We start from the raw sequence: 20,396 nt of genomic DNA on the forward strand, positions 1-20,396 counted from the left end.
CTTCCTGTCATTTACTAGCCATACAACCCTGGACAAGTCACTTAGTGGCAAGTTAACTTTTCTAAGCTTCAATTTCCTTATCTGTAAAACTGGGATAATGACATTACTTCCCAGGGTTTTGTATTAAAAAAGAGGATACATGTAAAATGCTTGGCAGAGTTCCTGGCATATACTTTTAGCTCAGTAAATGTTATCTATTATCATCATTTTTATTATGATTATTTATTTTCAGGGAAATGAGGAGCCCAGAAGGGCTTAAGAAGAATGAGTGGCATGACCAGATTTGTAAGCTCCCTAAAGACAGAAATGGAGTCTCACTCTGTCGCCCAGGCTGGAGTGCAGTGGTGCGATCTTGGCTCACTGCAACCTTCACCTCCCGGTTCAAGCAATTTTCCTGCCTCAGCCTCCCATATAGCCATGATTATAGATGCATGCCACCATGCTCGGCTAATTTTTGTAATTTTTTAATAGAGATGGGGTTTTACCATGTTGGCCAGGCTGGTCTCAACTCCTGACCCCGTGATCCACCTGCCTCAGCCTCCCAAAGTGCTGGGATTACAGGCATGAGCCACCGCGCCCACCCTCTCTTGTATATTAAAACATCAAGCAAATGGTGCTGGCTGAAGAGTAGGCACTTAATATGTACTTGAGTTGAACTGAAAATGTTAAACAAGTATAAACACAGCTACCTATAATTTTGAGATTAACATTTTAATCCTCTTTTTCCTAGAAAAATGAATGAATGGAGAAGAGGTAGCAGGAGGGAGATATGAGGTATCTCACCCCACCAAACAGTTGCTGAGAAACTCTCCTATCCAAGGATCTATGTACAATACTGGCAATACCCTGATGTCTAACAGATGCTCTTTATGATCATTCACATATGTTTGTGGGGACAGAAACATTACAAGATGGTATCGTACATAAACTCAGTTTCAAAATTATAAATGTTCCGTTTACCATATCGAATACATCATTTTGTTAAAGCTGAAGCCCATATTTCAGTTATAAACCTCAAGGAGATGGTACTTTCAAATATTTTTAAAGCAAATATGAAGATTATTATCTTTAAGATATCTAACGAAGAGAAAAAGTTGTGAAACTTTTATATTTGTAATGATGTTATGTACACAAAAACATCAAAGAGCATCTACAGATAAACCAATAAAACACATAAGAAGATTCAGCACAATGGATGAATTTGAAGAATAACAAAGAAGAATGACTTGTTCCATCACATATCAAGGCAAGTATCATAAGAAAGCTCAGAACCAGATCTCTATATATATAGGAACTTGATTTATAATAAAGATAACAGCAAAACCAGTCAAGGGTAATGTTATTACTGATAACTGGAAACACAATAAATAAATTAAGTCCCTACATTACACCATGCACAAAATAAATTACAGATTAATCAAAACCATAAATGTGTACTAGAAGAAAACATACAAAAATGTATTTAAAGCCTTAGAGTAGAAGAAAAATTATTAAAGAAGACCCTAAAAAGCTCGACACATGAAAACCTAAGGCTTTCTTTGTATGTCAAGAGACATCACAAATAACGTTAACCAACAGGTTGGAAGAAGACACTTGTATCAATTATAAGCAAGAAAAGGTTAGTAAGTAGAAAATTTTAAATAAGTCTTAGAAATTAAAAAGAAAAAAACACACAATCCAGCAGGAACATAGGCAAAAGATACAACCAGAAATTCACAAAGGAGAAAAATATAAATGAGTAAAAGACCAAAAAAAGATGATCAATTTATCTAATTATCATGGAAATGCCCTTAAAACTATAACCCCACACCCATTAGATTGGTACAGTGTTAAAATGAGAAGAGAACAGTATTAGTAAGAATGTGGGAAAAGAGGAATTCTCAGTGCCTGTTATTTGGAAAACAATATGGTACTTACCTAGTAAACATAAAGATTTACATAGATATTAAAGAAACTTTGTGTTTTTTTGAGACGGAGTTTTGCTCTTGTTGGCCAAGCCAGAGTGCAGTGGTGCAATCTTGGCTCATTGCAATCTCTACCTCCAGGGATCAAGTAATTCTCCTGCCTCAGCATCCTGAATAGCTGGGATTATAGGTGCCTACCATGACATCTGGCTTTTTTTTTTTTTTTAATAGAGATGGGTTTTTACCATGTTGGCCAGGCTGGTCTCAAACTCCTGACCTAAGGTGATCCACCTGCCTCAGCCTCCCAAAGTGCTGGGATTACAGGAATGAACCACTGTGCCTAGCCAAAGAAACTGTTATGTATAAAAATAGGAGATACATGTGAGGATGTTTGCTGCAGGGCTGGCTGTGACACTGAAAATTTATAACAGGCTGTTTATCTCATGGGAATGTATTTGTATAAAAATATATTTTTCAAATGTGATATATTCATGTAATGCAATACTAATCAAAAGTTAATAGTAGGACTGAATACATCTATGCATATTTAAATCTCAAAATCCATGTTGAAAAAAGTATAGTATAGAAAGTATATACTATTATATGAATTATGTAAATTTAATAAATATTCTATATGGCTCAAAGATATCTGTATATGTATATATAATTATTAAAAATAGATTGGAGAAATTTACTACAAACAAATCAATTCAATTGTTAAGTAATATATTACTTTTATTTAAATAGGATTATGCAAATATGATAAAGTATTAACAAAATACAGTGATATGATGAAACAGTATCAATTAAATTGTGTTGGATATATATAGTTTCTCAGTCTATATTCTTTTATATGTTTAAAAAATTTCCCCAAACAAAAAATTAAATGTGGCCAGGTGCAGTGGCTCAAACCTGTAATCCCAGTACTTTAAGAGGCAGAGGCAGGCAGATCACGAGGTCAGGAGATCAAGACCATCCTGCCTAACATGATGAAACCCCGTCTCTACTAAAAATACAAAAAATTAGCTGGGTGTGGTGGCACATGCCTATATCCCAGCTACTTGGGAGGCTGAGATGGGAAAATTGCTTGAACCCGGAAGGCAGAGGTTGCAGTAAGCAGAGATCGATCACGTCACTGCACTCCAGCCTGGAGATGGAGCGAGACTCTCAAAAAAAAAAAAAAAAAGTAAAAGATAGTTTGATTTATTTATTCTTAACTTTTCCTTTAAGGAGTGACTTTATATACAGATATGAACAAGAGCATTAATTTTTGACAGCACACTTCTAGATTGTATCTTGATCTCAACGTTCCTCCCTGCATCTGGACACTTATTTGTGATTATGAGTACTCAGATTATTGTCTCTCTATAACAGTTCTCCGAACTGAGTCAGAGAAATGGTCACTTTACTTTCTCAAGCCTGGAGCCCTGGCATTCTCCTGTTAAAATCCTCCCTTCTTCCCTCCCATAAGAAAGAAGCATGTAATCCAAGGATAGACGAGTCTTTTGTAGCTTTACTCTCTAGATGAGTGATTATCAACTAGAGGTGATTTTGTTTTCCCTGGCCCAGGGGACATTTGGCAATGTCTGGAGACATTTTTGGTTGTTACAATTAAGATGCTACTGACATGTGGTGTGTAGAAGCAGGGCTACTGCTAAACATCCTACAAAATACACGACAGCTCCCCTATAACAAAAAATTATCTGACTCAAAATGTCAATAGTGTGGAGTCTGAAACACTTTCCTCTAAATTCTGAAAGATGAATGGAGTAAAATTTCCACTCATTGTAGGAAGTTGCTCTCGGGTAGGAAGCTAGCTGCTCTTTTTTAATCGAATGTTAAATGAGCAGCTAGGGAATATATTTGTAGAAAAACATGTTTTTCAAATGTGGTATATTCATGTTAATGCAATACTAATCCAAAGTTAATAGGACTGACTATAACTATGCATATTTAAATCTATATGGCATTTGAGGTTTCTTCTCTATCTGGCCTTTGTGAGGGTCTCCTTAGCATTATGTCTCTTTTAGCCTGTTTAAGGTGGTTATATTCCTTATAATAAACCAAATATTTAACTACACAATAATTATTTTTTAAAATCCCGGTATTTCTTAGTTCCACTAATGTCATAATGTTCTATGATAGCAACGAAAGATGTGTAATAGATTTATGTATTCATTTGACAAATCTTTACTGTGTCCTTACTACATATAAGCTACACACTGTGCTAGGAACTAAGGATACAATGATGAGCAAGAATGGACAAGGTCCCTTACCAAATGGCAGCTCAGAGTCTAGCGGAGAAGCCTGGAGGAATTCATGAAATAATCACACAAACTACTAAAAATCTGCAATTATGGATCATGGCTATGAAAACATCTGAGACAGATATACGAATGAAGGAAGTTGATATAACAGTTATAGAAGGAAGAAAAGGCTCCCTTTAAGGATGTAATGACTAAGCTGGCATCTGAAGGATGAGTAGGTGTTAACAAAAGGAAATCAAGAGGAAGTGGGCTGGATACTGGATAGAGGAAGAAGCATGTGCAAAGACCCTGGGGGAAGGAAGAGAACATGGTGAGTATGAAGTACTCAAAGAAAGACACTAAACTTAGGATAGATTAAACAAAAGCTGTGAAGTGGCAGTGAAAGTAATAAAGCAGCTCTGCCGAAAATAGACTAAGAGGAGTGTTCCTACCTTGATGCCAGTGTGTCACATGGCGATCCTTTCCTCTTATGTGAGTCTGGGTTAGCAGGGTCGGATGAACTGTCCCCGAGGCCACTCATGTTGAAAAACTTCACACCTAAACAGGAAGAACAACAGTAAGAAATCTACCCTTATGACCTCTCCAACTAAATAAAGGTAGGGAAGCTCCCCTATGTTAGAAAATTTCTAAAAATTGTCCTATTTTAATGAATAGATAATTATAGCTATTATAAAAACATTAGTATCTATATAAAAGTACAGAAGTCATCAGATAGTGTTTCTGTATTTCCTTTTCTATATCTGTAAAATAAAATTAATAATCCTTTGTGAAATTGTTACAACCAATTAAGATGAAAACATGGTTAGAATAATAAAACAGATACTGAAATTTTTTTCCAAAGAGAAAAAAATCATTTTCATGTGTAAATGTAAAAGTTGAATGTTGAACTAGAGTCAGATAAATTATTCTTTGCATTTATTATTTAGAACCTGCTTTTCAAAAGGATTTAAAATCACTTTCACTCATAAGGTTCGGGATTTTATATTGGTAGATAAATAATACATATAGAATTAAGTTAAAGTGATAAACTAGATTTAGATTTTGAATTGTATTTTACGCTTTGAGTTCTATACTCCTAACCTTTTGTTTACGTAGTCAGGCAACAAAGATCAAATGTTTAGTCTATGTTAGGATCTTGGTATAGATGCCAGAGAACACAAAGTCATTCCCCCTAGCATGCCAGCCAGGTTTCTCACATGTTGCACCAGTTAGCGACTGCACTTAAAGATCCCTGCTGATCTGTCCCTCATCAACCATTATTCTCCATATAATCCCTAACGAAACTCATAACCCTATCCTTGGTCTTACGATCATTACTACCTTTTGGATTTTATTAGTGCCAAACAACATACTTCACCCTTCTCTTTTACTCCATCTATCCTCATAAAAGGAAAGACAATTCTTGTTAAATGGGCGAAACTTTAGCTTTTCCTAACATTCTAAATCATTAAACTACAGCACTGTATGTTAGCAGCCATATTGAGAAACTTTATTATAAAGAATGTTGAGAATCTCTCACATGGCTTTAATAGGTATGTCTAAGTAAACCCTTTTCCCTAAAACTGACTCTGCTTCTAGCCCTTTTCTGTAGACCAAGGACTGTCACATCTTTTGGTGCACAAATAATCCCTAAAATTTTAATCAAAAACTTAACTATTTCGTGCAACCAAAAATGGCACATTTTCAATTTCTCCATATTAGAAGTGCTATTTATGAAAAATTCCAGCTTCTATGATTACAATCTTACCATTTTTATTCTTCTTTTTTACTCATTTCTAACTGGAATCCAAATCCTGCTGATTTTTCGTGACAAGATTGTCTCCTCCTTCTTCATTCCCAGATACAGTTATAATCCTTGTTTGGAACCAAATACCTAATTCTAGATTAATGCAAGATCCTTTAATCTTGCTTCTCAATTCCTGTCATTCTCACTTCTAATCTGTCCTATAAACAGCAGCAAAAGCATCCCTGCTTAAATGTCATTTTCAAGGTCTCATTTCCCTGATAAGGAATCAACTAGATTTGCCTACTGCAACATGGTAGTTAAAAGGATGGGCTGCCATGCTGGGAGGAAATGAGGAGAAAAGGGAAATGTTACGCATTTTTAGTAGGAATGTAAATTAGTGTAGTCATTTGGAAAACAGCATGGAGGTTCTTAAAAAAACTAAAAATAGAACTACTATATATCTGATACAGCAATCCTAAAAATATGTACATATCCAAAGGAAATGATATCAGCATGTTGGAGAGATACGTGCACTCCAATATTTACATGGCAGTATTCACAATAAGCCAAGATATGAAATAACCTAAGTGTCCATCAACGAATATATGGATAAAGAAAATGTGGTATTATATATACACAATGGAATACCATATAGCCACAAAAAAGAATGAAATCTTGTCATTCATGGAAACATGGACAACTTGGAGGGCATTATGCTAAGTGAAATAAGCCACGCATAGAGGAACAAATTTACTGCATACTCTCACTCACATGTAAACTCAAGAAGTTAACAGTGGTTACTACAGGCTGGGAAGGATGCAGGGAGGAGAAGATAGCCAGAGGTTGTTTAACAGATCCAAAAGTACAGCTAAATATGAGGAATCAGTTCTGGTGTTCTATAGCACTGTAGGTAAATATAATTAACAACAATTTATTTAAAAATAGCTAAAACAGTATATTTTGAATGTTCCCAACATGAAGAAATGAAAAATGATTGAGGTGATGGACATGCTAATTACTCTGATACGATCATTACATATTATACACATGTATCAAAATATCACACTGTACCCCATAAATGTGTTCAATTATTATGCATCAATTAAAAATAGTAATACAAGTAAAAACAAACAACCAAAAAAAAACCCCAGGGCTTTGGGGCCAGAAAAACCTTGTACAAGTCCTGGATTAAACACTACCTGTCTGACCTTGGGCAAAGTCTCTCTCTAAACCTATTTCTACTCATGTATTTCTTGTCTCAGTTGGTATACTGCAGTCATTCTAGCCTCTTCTCTCATGTCTTGCACGCAAGCAAACACCAAGGTTTGCAGTTTTTACTTCTCAAGTATTTCCAAAATCCATCCCTTTTTCATATTCTCCTTTACCAATATTTCAATTCAGGTTTTCATTTAACTCTTACTGGACTACTAAAATAGCTTCCCAAATAGCTTCTCCCTGTTTCCAGTCCTGTCCTCCTTAAGTTTATCCTCTGTAGACCCAAAAGAGTAGGCTACCAAGTGTATGTCTATTAAATCCTCATTACCCATAGGACAATATCCAACCTCCTAAACATAATCTATAAAGTTTGCATCAGCTCTCACTGATTGTGTGAGTCTATTACAGAATCTGGTGAATGAGTTACTAAATGACTGTCCAATTAAGTGTTCATAGATTATATATGCCATGTATTATGTATTACAATGTAATCTACATATAATGTTATATATATCATTTGTGTATATATATAAGCATATAGATTATATATGTTAACTTTAGCTTCAACCTCAAGAAAAGACTTTAAAAACCTTGGTAATATCTCATGGTCTCAGCAAAGGTAAATATTAGACAAGAAGGTAAATATTAGCCAAAAAACTTTACATTGATCTCAGTGTGGAAGCAGACCAATTTAAATTAGCCACAAATGTTTACTGAGCTCTTACCATAGGCCAACCTCTGTTCTAGGCACTAGGGATACAGCCATGAGTAAAATTTACAAAATCACTGTCCTAATAAAGTTGCATTCTATTGTGAGGGAGATGACAATACATAAAATGAAAAAGGAAATTTTATAGTATATTAGAAGGTGATAAGAGCTATGGAGAAAAATAAGGCAAAAATAGAGGCTTAATTATGTGGAAGTGGAGGGGAAGCAAGTAAGTTAGGAAAGGACCCACTGAAAAAGTGAGAGATATGAGCAAAGGTAAGAAGGAGGTAAGGGAGACAGCCAAGAGAATGATATATGGAGGAAGTGTGCTTCTGGCAGGGGGAGGTAGAAGGGCCTTTAGGCAGGAGCATAACTGCTTTTTGAGAAACATGGAAGAGGTGAACATGGCTAGAACTGGGGAATGGGGGAGTAGGCAATGAGGTCAGAGAGATAATGGGAGGCTATACCATGTAAGGCCTTAAAAGTCATTGTTAAGGACTTTAAGTCCCAGTGACTGAGGTAGTCACTGGAAGATTAACAACAGAAGGATGACAGGGTTTGACTTTTATTCTAAGACTTCCTCTGAAGGATAAATACAACCTTTCTCATCTCAGTAATTTGGTATCCGAATGTCCACTTGTTAATTGGACATTTCCATTTGGATATCCCACTGTCACCTCAAATTAAACATGTATAATATATGACACACTTATAAATTTCAGATTTCTATTAATAATAAATGAGATGAACTACATTACACATTAATGTCTTTAAAAACAATTGATTAAACCTTCTATGGGGGTGACTGGAGAGGAAGGAACACACAATAAGGAAAATATAGAAACCTAGTTAGCCTTTGCAAAATTTACAATTTAAGGTGAATAACCCGAATGCAAGGCAAATACACCAGACTTGCAACAAGAAAGTCAAGAGACCAACAATGGTTTTGTTACCATCCACTCTAAAACTCAAACACAAAATAAAAACAATTGGTTCACTGTATTACTGGAACAAAATATATACCTTCTTTTCCTGTGGAGATTCACAGAGCATAAATAAGATTAACCAAATATCATAGAAGTCAAGATGTCATTTAATTTCAGTAATAAAAATGAAATAATGCAATAAATTTATAATAATGAAGCATCAATTCTAAAGTCTTCTACAAAAGTAGAAACGAAAGAGAGAAGAAAATGCTGAACAAGGAAGTTGAAAGATAAGACTTTAGGATTTGCCCAAATTCAAAAGAAAAGAATTAGCTAACATTTACTCATGTGCAGGTGCCACTTTTTTGTTTCCTTAGCTGGCCATCTTTTCTGCCTCTGATGAAATTAGGTTACATCCATCTAAAAATTTATCCATCTGAAATTCTAATTATTCTCAAAATAATCCTGGGCATCTGTTTTTTTTATTATAATGGGCTATAAGATATAATTCTTTTGTCTCCCTTTTAGGATTGTGAACTCAAAGCCAGTTATAGATATTTTTATTATATATTTAATATTTAACAAAATACCTAAAGGATAGAGAAGCTAAATAAATAGGTGATGAATTAAAAAAAAATAACCTATCTTACTAATATGACAGTTAAGATTTCTCAAACAAAGATATTTAAGTTTTTATGGTTAAATATTTCCCAAAATATTTTTTAAATCTTTGAAATTATTTCTTATAATTAAGAACCATGAACTTTCTTGATATCCTTATTGTCTTACTTTCAATGGGACAAAAACAGCAAACTGCCTTCTTGGCCTAGAAATTAGGAAATGTTTCTTCTAATTTTAAAAAAGTAAAGATCTATTAGTTTGTAAAAACAACAAAATCTGTGATATTTCACAGTACTGCAGACCCAAGCCATGCTGCAGTCATATTATCTGAATAATATAATCTCATAGATTGAATAATTTTCAGTAATAAATAAATCTGGATCTAAAGTAATATTCCCATACTGTGCTACCATTGGACTATTGGCTGGAGATTTATAACTGCTACATCTGAGATTCTGGGGCTGGAGAGAGAAAACAACAAACAACTAACTCAACAGCAGCCAGACAGGCTGGCCTACTGAAATAACAGCCAAGAGCTGAAGAGCTATGAGACAGTCACCCACAATTTGCTGATAGTATGATTCTGGAATTAACTGCTTTCTGTTTACAAAACATAATACGCAGAGCAATGTAAAACTTCTAATGAGGAAAAACTATTACAGTTGTCTTTATGTGGAATGGCTCTATATTTGGCAGTTAGGATACTTAAATAAAGACCATTAAGAAAAGAAAAGTTGGTTTCAGGAAACCAATTTGCATATTACCCTTTAAAAAGAGGTAAAGTTTCTAAGTAAAAGTACCCTGTTGATTTTAAAAGAGTTGCTAAATTATACCCAATCTTATGCAATCTCTAGAGAGTAGTTTTAGGAACTAGAAACTCTATCTATCTCTGCTCCAATGTACCAGACTAAACGAAATAGGTGAAGGCTAAAGAAATAGAACAGTGCCTTATAATTCAGCTGATTTTAAAATTTCTACATAAGAAATCTGTCATACATTTCTTGGATTTAGCTGAGAACTGTGTAATTTAAAAAAAACCCCACCAATTAGTTAATAAACATTTCTAATATACTTTAAAATGCTTAGCAGTCAATGAGCACAAAGCAGTGTGTGTGTGTGTGTGTGTGTGTGTGTGTGTGTGTGTGTGTGTGTGTACATGAGAAGGACACTCTAAGAGCTAAACCTCCCCAAGTTAGTAGTTGTATAAAGGGCATCACACAGGAAAAACATGATAAATAAAGATCTGAACTAGCTAATTTCCATAAAAAATGTTCCTTAAACTGGAGTCCTCAGACACATAAAGGTCTTTGAAACAAGTTTTCATTTTAGTTTTTCATTTCAATGACAACCAAAATCTTTCTCATGTGTTAAGGAAGGATAGAGACTTTAGGATTTTCACTGTCTTTTTAATAATTGAGTAATATTCCATTGTTTGGAGAGGCCATATTTTGTTTATCCATTCACCAGTTGATAGATATTTAGGTTGTTTTCATTTTTCGAATATTATCAATAATGTTCCTCTGAACATTTATGTACAAACTGTTATGTGGTCATGTTTTTAATTCTCTTGAGCATTTAACTAGGAGTGAAACTGTTGGCCCATACAGTAACTCTTAACTTTCTGAGGAACTGTCAAAACCAGTTTTCCACAGTAACTACATCATCTAAAATTCCCACTAGTAATATACAAAGGTTCCAGTTTTCCACAACCTTGCCAAACAATTTCCTGCCTTTAAAAAAATTATAGCCATCCTAGACGGTGTGAAATGGTATCTCAACATGGTTTTGATTTATATTTCCCTAATCGCTAATGACACCAAGAATCTTTTCTTGCACCACTGGCCATTTGTATATCTTATTTGGAGACCTGTCTATTCAGGTCCTTTGCCTGTTTTTTAAAAACTAAATTTTACTGTGTATATTTAAGATATAGAACATGATGTCATGAGATACAGATATGTAGTAAAATGGTTATTATTATGAAACAAATGAACATATCTATTGTCTCCCATAGCTACCCATTTTTTCCCACTATGGCAATGTTTTATTCTCTATCTCTGTATATTTCACTTTGTTTTTAAAGATGCCTCATGTAAATGAGATTATGTAATATTCTTTCTGTGTCTGACTTATTTGGCAAATGGCAGGATCTCCTCCCTTTTAATGGCTGAGTAATATTTCACCGTATATATACGCTACAGCTTCTTTACCTATTTGTCCACTGACAAACCCCTAGGTTGTTTCCACATCTCAGCTACTGTGAATAATGCTGCAAACAACATGGGAGTGCAGATAGTTTTATGAGCTGATGTCATCTCCTTTGAGTATATACCCAGAAAAGGGACTGCTGGGTCATATGGTAATTCTATTTTTAATTTCCTTAGGAGTATCTACACTGTTTTTCATAATGGCTGCTCCATTCGAAGTTCCCACCAAAAGTGTACATGTGTTTCCTTTTCTTAACACTCTTGCCAACACTTGTTATCTTTTGTCTTTTTGATATAGGTTGAGCATCCCAAATCTAAAAATCCCAAACCCAAAATGCTCCAAAATCCAAAACTTTTTGAATGCCAACATAACACTAAAAGGAAATGCTAATTGGAGCATTTTGCACTTCAGATTTTGAATGCTCAACTGAAAAGTATAATGCAAATATTCCATAATCCACAAAAATCCAAAATATGAAACAATCGTGGTCCCGCAAGCATGTTGGATAAGTGATATCAACTTGTAACATCTATCCTAATAGCTGATAGATGTGAGGTGATATAGCAGCTTTTACTTGAATTTCCCTGATTATTTTATGATGCTGAGAACCTTTCATATACCTGTTGGCTATTTTTAAGTTGTCCTTGAAGAAAAGTCTTTTCAGGTCCTTTGATATCTGGTTTATATGTTTTCTTGCTATTGAGTTGTAGGATTTGGGGTTGGGTTAACTTGTCTTTTTATTAAGTTATAAGAGTGCTTTACATTCGGGATACTAGACCCCTATCAGATATATGACTTGCAGATGATTTTCTCCAATCCTGTGGTTTATCTTTTCATTTTCTTTATAGTATTCTTTGATGAACAAGTTTTTAATTCTAGTGAAGTTTGACTTATCTACATTTTCTTCTTTGCTTAATAGGTCCAATGTCTGGCCCCCTAAGAACAGATACTACTAATTGTTATTTTTCCTGTATATGGGCCATATTTTTTTGTTTCCTTGCATGCCTCCTAATTTTTGTTGAATACTAGATATTCTGAAGCTAATGAATGGGCAGGGATTTTCTGAAATGTCTGGAAACAAAAATTCTCTAAAAATCCACAAAGCAGGGGCCCGAATTCAGATGGTAGTCATCCTTGGCCCAGAGAAGAGACCCTACTCTGATAAGCTTCTACCATAAGTGACTTGTCAGTGTCTTAACCATTATGGCCAAGAATAAAAAGCAAAAGCAAATAAATGGATTCAAAGCAATCAATGAATTTTTAAAAATCAAAACACCATTTAATCTCATTTCACTGATTCTATAAAATGCTAGATTTTTCTTAAAGTGCTTTTGGTAAAAGAGGATTCTGTGTAGTCTTTTAAATTTATTATGCTAATAATAAGGATATTATCGAGAATTTGGTAACTTAACCTCTAAATGTATCTATGTTTGAAACATGTTTAATACATTTGTGTTTACCACTAAAAGCTTATTCCACAGATTGAGATAATGCTTTTTTTATTTGCATTAATATTTTTCTAAATACAAATAAGTTTGAAAAAAGAATAAAAGTTCATTTTTGCTTTCTATTAACAAATACATAGAAAAAGGAAAACAAAATTCGTTTTAAAACTCAGTATTTTCCTCATATTGGCTTCACTTAAAATTTAATTTTAAGATAAAGAACAAACATGCATTTGCCTTATTAAAATATTCCTAGTATATTAGTTCATGACTTAGGAAAAATAGCATTGCAACACATTTGTGGCAGCTATCTTATTAGAACAAATTAGCAAAAATAACTCAACACTTCCTTATGAAACTATGAGTCCAGGTATCTTAGAGTGACATAGAATTACTGCAGGTATGATGCAAATGACTTCCAAAATCCACTCTAATTTGTGTTGGTATTTCTCGAGGAAAAATTAGTCTTTCCAACTATAGCAATGTTTGGCTGGTATAAACAAGAATGTAAGTATTTGGTATTTACTTGAAGGTGTACAGGAGAAAAGTTTTATAAGAGTTTAGCAGAAGCAGCCTTAAAACAAAAAATGATAATCACTTTGCTTTGTCATTTGCACAGACAAATCTGAGTGATAAAAATTTCAGTGTTGCTGGGTGTAAGAGTATGTGTCTATAATCCTAACTACTCAGAAGGCTGAGGTGGGAGAATCGTTTAAGCCAGGAATTGAAGTCTGATCTGGACTAATAGACTCTGTCTCTTTAAACAAAAATTTAAATAAAAAAAAGTGAATAAATAATCACACTAAATAATCACATTTATCACAAAAAATTACTCCAATATCTAAAATAAAGAATTCAGCCCCAGATCAGAAGCTGTTCAATTTTCATCAACTATTTTAGAAACCCACTTCAGAATACAGTATAGTTAAATATACATATCTACAGCAATAAAAGAAAAATAAATACACTAAAATCTGTTCTTTAATGGTACATGGTAGAAGTACCAAAGTCATAGAGTCAAATGGGTCAAAATAATTTACCAAAACAATGGGCTTGTATTTTGAGGGTATTAGAAAATGATCAAGTCGGGAAAATCTCCAGTTAATTTCAGGGTCACCCTCCCAACCTGAAAGGGAAAGGGCACAGATAAAATCACAATATGAGCCAATTTTCGTTGACCACATTTATAGAAAAGGTAAGCATTTTTTAACGTCCAGCTTAAAACCTAAGTCATCTTACTTGATTCATTTACATTCTGTGTTATTGATATCCATTGAAAAATGAAATAAAAATTCCCAAGCATTTCATGTAAACAGTTGGTTAAATAGCATCAATATCCTCTTAATGCTCATACTAAATATAGCTAGCTATATTCCTTCCACTGCAATGACCAGCTAAAGACTAACTTGGTACAAGTGAAACTCAAATTCCATTTTCCAGTGTTCTCAACAGGATAATTATGAAAACAGAATAATAACAATAAAAGGAATGATCATACATTTTAAACTGGAGATGCAGACTTTTACATTTTTAGAATAAGAACCCCTGCAATTGTCACCCAGTACAGAACTTCTCAAATATTCTGACTATAGGCCACTTCAGAGGTATAAGCATGCTTACCCTTCCAGTTGCCACTTTCACATAAGAAAGTCTATAGCAACAAAGAATTTGAGAGAAACAAAATAATAAAAACTTAGAAGTTAAAATGTAAGCCCATTAATATGCATTTAACTAAAGGATGTGACAATATTATATATATTAAACATGTACTATGTTTTATATGCATTAATTCACTTATTCCTTACAATTACCCTATGAAGTATATTATTATCTCCATTTTGACAGTTTTATCATACTAATAAACTATGCTCGATGATGATGATGATGATAATGAATACTAACACTTATTTAAGATTTACTATGTGCAAATCACTCTTCTATGTTAATTAATTCCTAACCTATGTTAATTCATTCCCTCATAAACCTTACTAACTCATTCACTCATAAAACATCAGGTAGGTAATATTATAATCCATCTCAGTGATAAGAAAACCAAGGCATGGACAAGTTACTTAATCTGCCCAACAACTTAAGTGGCAAAGGAAGAAACTGGTCTTAGGTAGTCTGATTCCAGAATTTGCATATGCCTTAAGTTATATAACTTAATCAATAGAAAAGCCACATAACTAATCAATAGAAAAGCCATCAATATAGTCCCAATCTTTTGCTTTGGTCTCCATATCAAAACATTTCCCTAATATATCCAGTAAGAAACTTACAGAAAAGGTCACATTAAAATATACCACATCTAAAAACTAGGTAGTATACAAGGTACTCAAACATACAGACAAAAAATCTTTTCTATTCTTAGTCAAAACATCACATGAAAATAAAGTTATTCATATAGCTAATCATGACTTACCTTCTATGGTACATTATAATATAAAACAAATTATTTCCTATAAGATGTCAAGCACTTTAAAATCTAAATGCACTGTTCCATCAAAATCAAAAGTTCTGCTTTTACAAACCCTAATTTTTGTTCAAAGTTTATAAATCTTGGATTCTAAAATTTTATACACACACACACACATTTGTGTGTGTGAGAGAGAGAGAGTGTGTGTGTGTGTGTGTGTGTGTGTGTGTATGTATGTATCTAATTTCTTTCAATAACACCTAAATTATCTTAGTGATTCTACTTTGTAGGATTTTGGGCTCTTCCTTTGTTCTAACAGACTTTATCCTGAAAACTCTTTGTAGGCTTTGTTATTTAAGATAATGTTCTCAGAAAAAAAAAGTCCCATATCACAGTCTTTTTAGGAAGGAGACAGGTGGAAACCGACAATCCTGAAATGCGGACCACTGTACAAAATAGCTGGCCTATATTCTTCCCCAATGTCCTTATCATGGAAGGCCCTATTATGAAAACAAAGAAAAGCTGATAAACTATTCCAGGTTAAAGGAAACCAAACAAAAGTGATAACTATGCAACCTATGATTGTGAATCAGACAAATGGCAAAATTTTAATGTGGACTATATATTAGATAACAGCAATAAAAAATGTTAAGTTTCCTGAGTTGATTATTATATTGTGGTTAAGTAGGAAATATTTTAGAGTGAAGGATCATGATTGTCTATAACTTTTTCTCAAATGGTTCATCATCATCGTCTAAATGGTTCATCATCATCGTCATAATGGCAGAGGGGGAAGGGTAAAAGTAAATATAGAGAAAGATAAAGCAAAAGTCACAAAATGTTTATAATTGGTGAAACTGGGCAATGGGCACGCAGGTGTTCACTCCAGCAGTTTTGTAACTATTCGGTACACTTGAAATTGTTTTTAGAGTTAAGAAGAAATAAAAAAGATGAAAAGATATCATAATGAGGAAAATATGATTTTCTTACACTCAATGAACAATGAGGAAAGACAGACACCAAGCTAATGTCCAATCACTACATCATTCTATTTTCTCCCCCTTTCTCTTTCATAAAGTCAAGGTACTAACATTCCTTTCCTGAAAACTCTTAAAGAGGTGGTTCTCTCACTTATTTAAAATTTCTCTTTATTATAATACATCCTGCTCTGCAAAACTTTCTTTTTTAATCAGAAAGGTTAATTCATTTATCTCTCCTGTGGAGAACCAACAGTCTGATTAGAAACAACAGAAAACATAAATTAATACAGGCTGAGCATCCCAAATCCAAATTCTGATATGCTCCACAATCTGAAGCTTTTTGAACAGCAATATGATATTCAAAGGAAATGCTCACGGGAACATGTTGGATTTTGGATGCTTGGCTGATAAGTATAGTGCAAATGTTTTAAAATCCAAAATATGGAACATTTCTAGTCCCAAGCATTTCAGGTAAGGGGCACTTAACCTGTAAATACAAATGTATCATCAGTTAATAAAAGCCAGAAACCGAGAGTTGTGTTTGTTCTAGAAACTCATGAAATTTTAAAAGGCAGAGATAGTAAGATTAGATGAATACCTTCTTACATAATTTTGTATCTCCAGTCCCTGCAATAAATGTCTCTGCCAACTGAGAGTCTTGACTCAAATTTCCAAACTTACTGTTTTTTCTAAATACAGGTATTGTCGGCCAACTAAATTTTATTGCCTTTTATTTCTAAGATCTACAAAACCTCATACTCTAGGTTGACAGCTATCACTCTCCATGGTGACAAGTGTCTCCACTTTGAAAAGTGAATGGGCACGCAGTTGGGGCACAAGGATGAAGAGGATTTCTGGGTTGATGGTATTGTTCTACTTCTTAACCCAGGCAATGTTTACACAAATATGTTCAGTACATAAAAAATAAAAAGTTATATGTTTGTTTATATTTATTTATTTTATTGTACTTTAGGTTGTGGGGTACATGTGCAGAACACACAGGATTATTGCATAGGTACATACATGACAATGTGGTTTGCTGCCTCCATCCCCCCATCACCTATATCTGGCATTTCTCCCCATGTTATCCCTCCCCAACCTCCCTACCTGCTGCTGTCCCTCCCCTATTCTACCCCAACAGACCCCAGTGTGTGATGCTTGCCTCCCTGTGTCCATGTGTTCTCATTGTTCAACACTTGCCTATGAGTGAGAACATGTAGTGTTTGATTTTCTGTTCTTGTGTCAGTTTGCTGAGAATGATGGTTTCCAGGTTCATCCATGTCCCTACAAAGGACATAAACTCATCATTTTTTATGGCTGCATAGTATTCCATGGTTTATATGTGCCACATTTTCCTTGTCCAGTCTATCATCAATGGGCATTTGGGTTGGTTCCAGTCTTCGCTATTGTAAACATTGCTGCAATGAACATATGTATACATGTATCTTTATAATAGAATGATTTATAATCCTTTGGATATATACCCAGTAATGGGATTGCTGAGTCAAATGGAATTTCTATTTCTAAGTCCTTGAGGAATTGCCACACTGTCTTCCACAGTGGTTGAACTAATCTACACTCCCACCAACAGTGTAAAAGTGCTCCTGTTTCTCCACATCCTCTCCAGTATCTGTTGTCTCCAGATTTTTTAATGATCACCATTTTAACTGGCATGAGATGGTATCTCAATGTGGTTTTGATTTTCATTTCTCTAATGACCAGTGATGATGAGCATTTTTCCATATATTTGTTGGCCTCATAAATGTATTCTTTCAAAAAGCGTCTGTTCATATCCTTTGCCCACTTTTGAATGGGTTTGTTTTTTTCTTGTAAATCTGTTTTAGTTCTTTGTAGATTCTGGATATCAGCCCTTTGTCTGATGGGTGAACTGCAAAAATTTTTTCCCATTCTGTTGGTTGCCAGTTTGCTCTAATGATTGGTTCTTTTGCTATACAAAAGCTCTGGAGTTTAATTAGATCCCATTTGTCTATTTTGGCTTTGTTGCCCATGCTTTTGGTGCTTTAGTCATGAAGTCCTTGCCTATGCCTATGTCCTGAATGGTTTTGCCTAGGTTTTCTTCTAGGGTTTTTATGGTGTTAGGTCTTATGTTTAAGTCTTAATCCATGGGGAGTTAATCTTAGTGTAAGGGGTCAGGAACGGGTCCAGTTTCTGCTTTCTGCACATGGCTAGCCAGTTTTCCCAACACCATTTATTAAACAGGGAATCCTTTCTCCATTGCTTATTTTTATCAGGTCTGCCAAAGATCGATTGTTGTAGATGTGTGGCATTGCCTCTGAGGCCTCTGTTCTGTTCCATTGGTCTATATCTCTGTTTTGGTACCAGTACCATGCAGTTTGATCACCGTAACCTTGTAGTATAGTTTGAAGTCAGGTAGCATGATGCCTCCAGCTTTGTTCTTTTTGCTTAAAATTGTCTTGGCTATGCGGGCTCTCTTTTGGTTCCAAATGAAGTTTAAGGTGTTTTTTTCCAGTTCTGTGAAGAAGGTCATAGGTAGCTTGATGGGGATAGCATTGAATCTATAAATTACTTTGGGTAGTATTGTCATTTTCACAATATTGATTCTTCCTACTCATGAGCATGAAATGTTTCTCCACTTGTTTGTGTCCTCTCTTATTTCATTGAGCAGTGGTTTGTAGTTCTCCTTGAAGAGGTTCTTTATGTTAGTTGTATTCCTAGGTATTTTATTCTCTTTGTAGCAATTGTGAATGGCAGTTCGTTCTTGATTTGGCTCTCTGTATGTCTGTTATTGGTGTACAGGAATGCATGTGACTTTTGCACATTGATTTTGTATCCTGAGACTTTGCTCAAGTTGCTTATCAGTTTCAGGAGATTTTGGGCTGAGACAATGGGGTCTCATAAATATACAATCATGTCATCTGCGAATAGAGACAATTTGACTTCCTCCTTTCCTAAATGAATACTTTATTCCTTTTTGTTGCCTGACTGCTCTGGCTAGAACTTCCAATACTATATTGAATAGGAGTGGTGAGAGAGGGCATCCTTGGCTAGTGCCAGATTTCAAAGGGAATGCTTCCAGTTTTTGCCCATTCAGTATGATACTGACTGTGGGTTTGTCTTAAATAGCTTTTATTATTTTGAGATACGTTCCGTCAATACCTAGTTTATTGAGAGTTTTTAGCATAAAGGGCTGTTGAATTTTGTCGAAGGCCTTCTCTGCATCAATTGAGATAATCATGTGGTTTTTGTCTTTGGTTCTGTTTATGTGGTGGATTATGTTTATAGACTTGCGTATGTTGAACCAGCCTTGCATCACTGGGATGAAGCCTACTTGATCATGATGGAAAAGTTTTTTGATGTGCTGTTGCAATCGGTTTGCCAGTATTTTCTTGAAGATTTTTACATCTATGTTTATCATGGACACTGGCCTGAAGTTTTCTTTTTTTTGTTGAATCTCTGCCAGGATTTGGTATCAGGATTATGTTGGTCTCATAAAATGATTTGGGAAGGATTCCCTCTTTTTGTATTGTTTGGAATAGTTTTAGAAGGAGTGGTACCAGCTCCTCTTTGTACATCTGGTAGAATTTGGCTGTGAACCCATCTGGACCTGGGCTGTTTTTGGTTGGTAGACTATTAATTGCTGCCTCAACTTCAGCCCTTTATATTGGTCTATTCAGGGTTTCAACTTCTTCCTGGTTTAGGCTTGGGAGGAAGGAAGTGTCCAGGAATTTATGCGTTTTTTTCCAGGTTTACTGGTTTATGTGCATAGAGTTGTTTGTAGTAATCTCTGATGGTAGTTTGTATTTCTGTGGAATTGGTGGTGATATTCCCTTTATCATTTTTTTATTGCATCTATTTGATTCTTCTCTCTTTTCTTTTTTATTAACCTGGCTAGTTGTCTGTCTATATTGTTGATCTTTTTGAAAAACCAGCTCCTGGATTTATTGATATTTTGAAGGGGCTTTTGTCTCTGTCTCCTTCAGTTCTCCTCCGATCTTAG

At 34.5% G+C, this 20,396-nt stretch overlaps 1 protein-coding gene across 7 annotated transcripts in view; it reads right to left on the reverse strand.

Annotated features, from left to right (window-relative positions):
• Positions 1-20,396, reverse strand: part of NCOA1 (nuclear receptor coactivator 1) — a 290,014-nt gene that overhangs the window by 122,037 nt on the left and 147,581 nt on the right. For all 7 annotated transcript variants that reach the window (XM_078349811.1, XM_078349815.1, XM_078349814.1 and 4 more), the window contains one exon: positions 4,603-4,708. In XM_078349811.1, the coding sequence (XP_078205937.1) occupies positions 4,603-4,691 (89 nt within the window). In that variant the 5' untranslated portion in view covers positions 4,692-4,708. The remainder of the gene's footprint in view (positions 1-4,602; positions 4,709-20,396) is intronic.

Source organism: Callithrix jacchus, chromosome 14 (genome assembly GCF_049354715.1).
Source record: "Callithrix jacchus isolate 240 chromosome 14, calJac240_pri, whole genome shotgun sequence".
NCBI classification, from domain to species: Eukaryota; Metazoa; Chordata; class Mammalia; order Primates; family Cebidae; genus Callithrix; species Callithrix jacchus.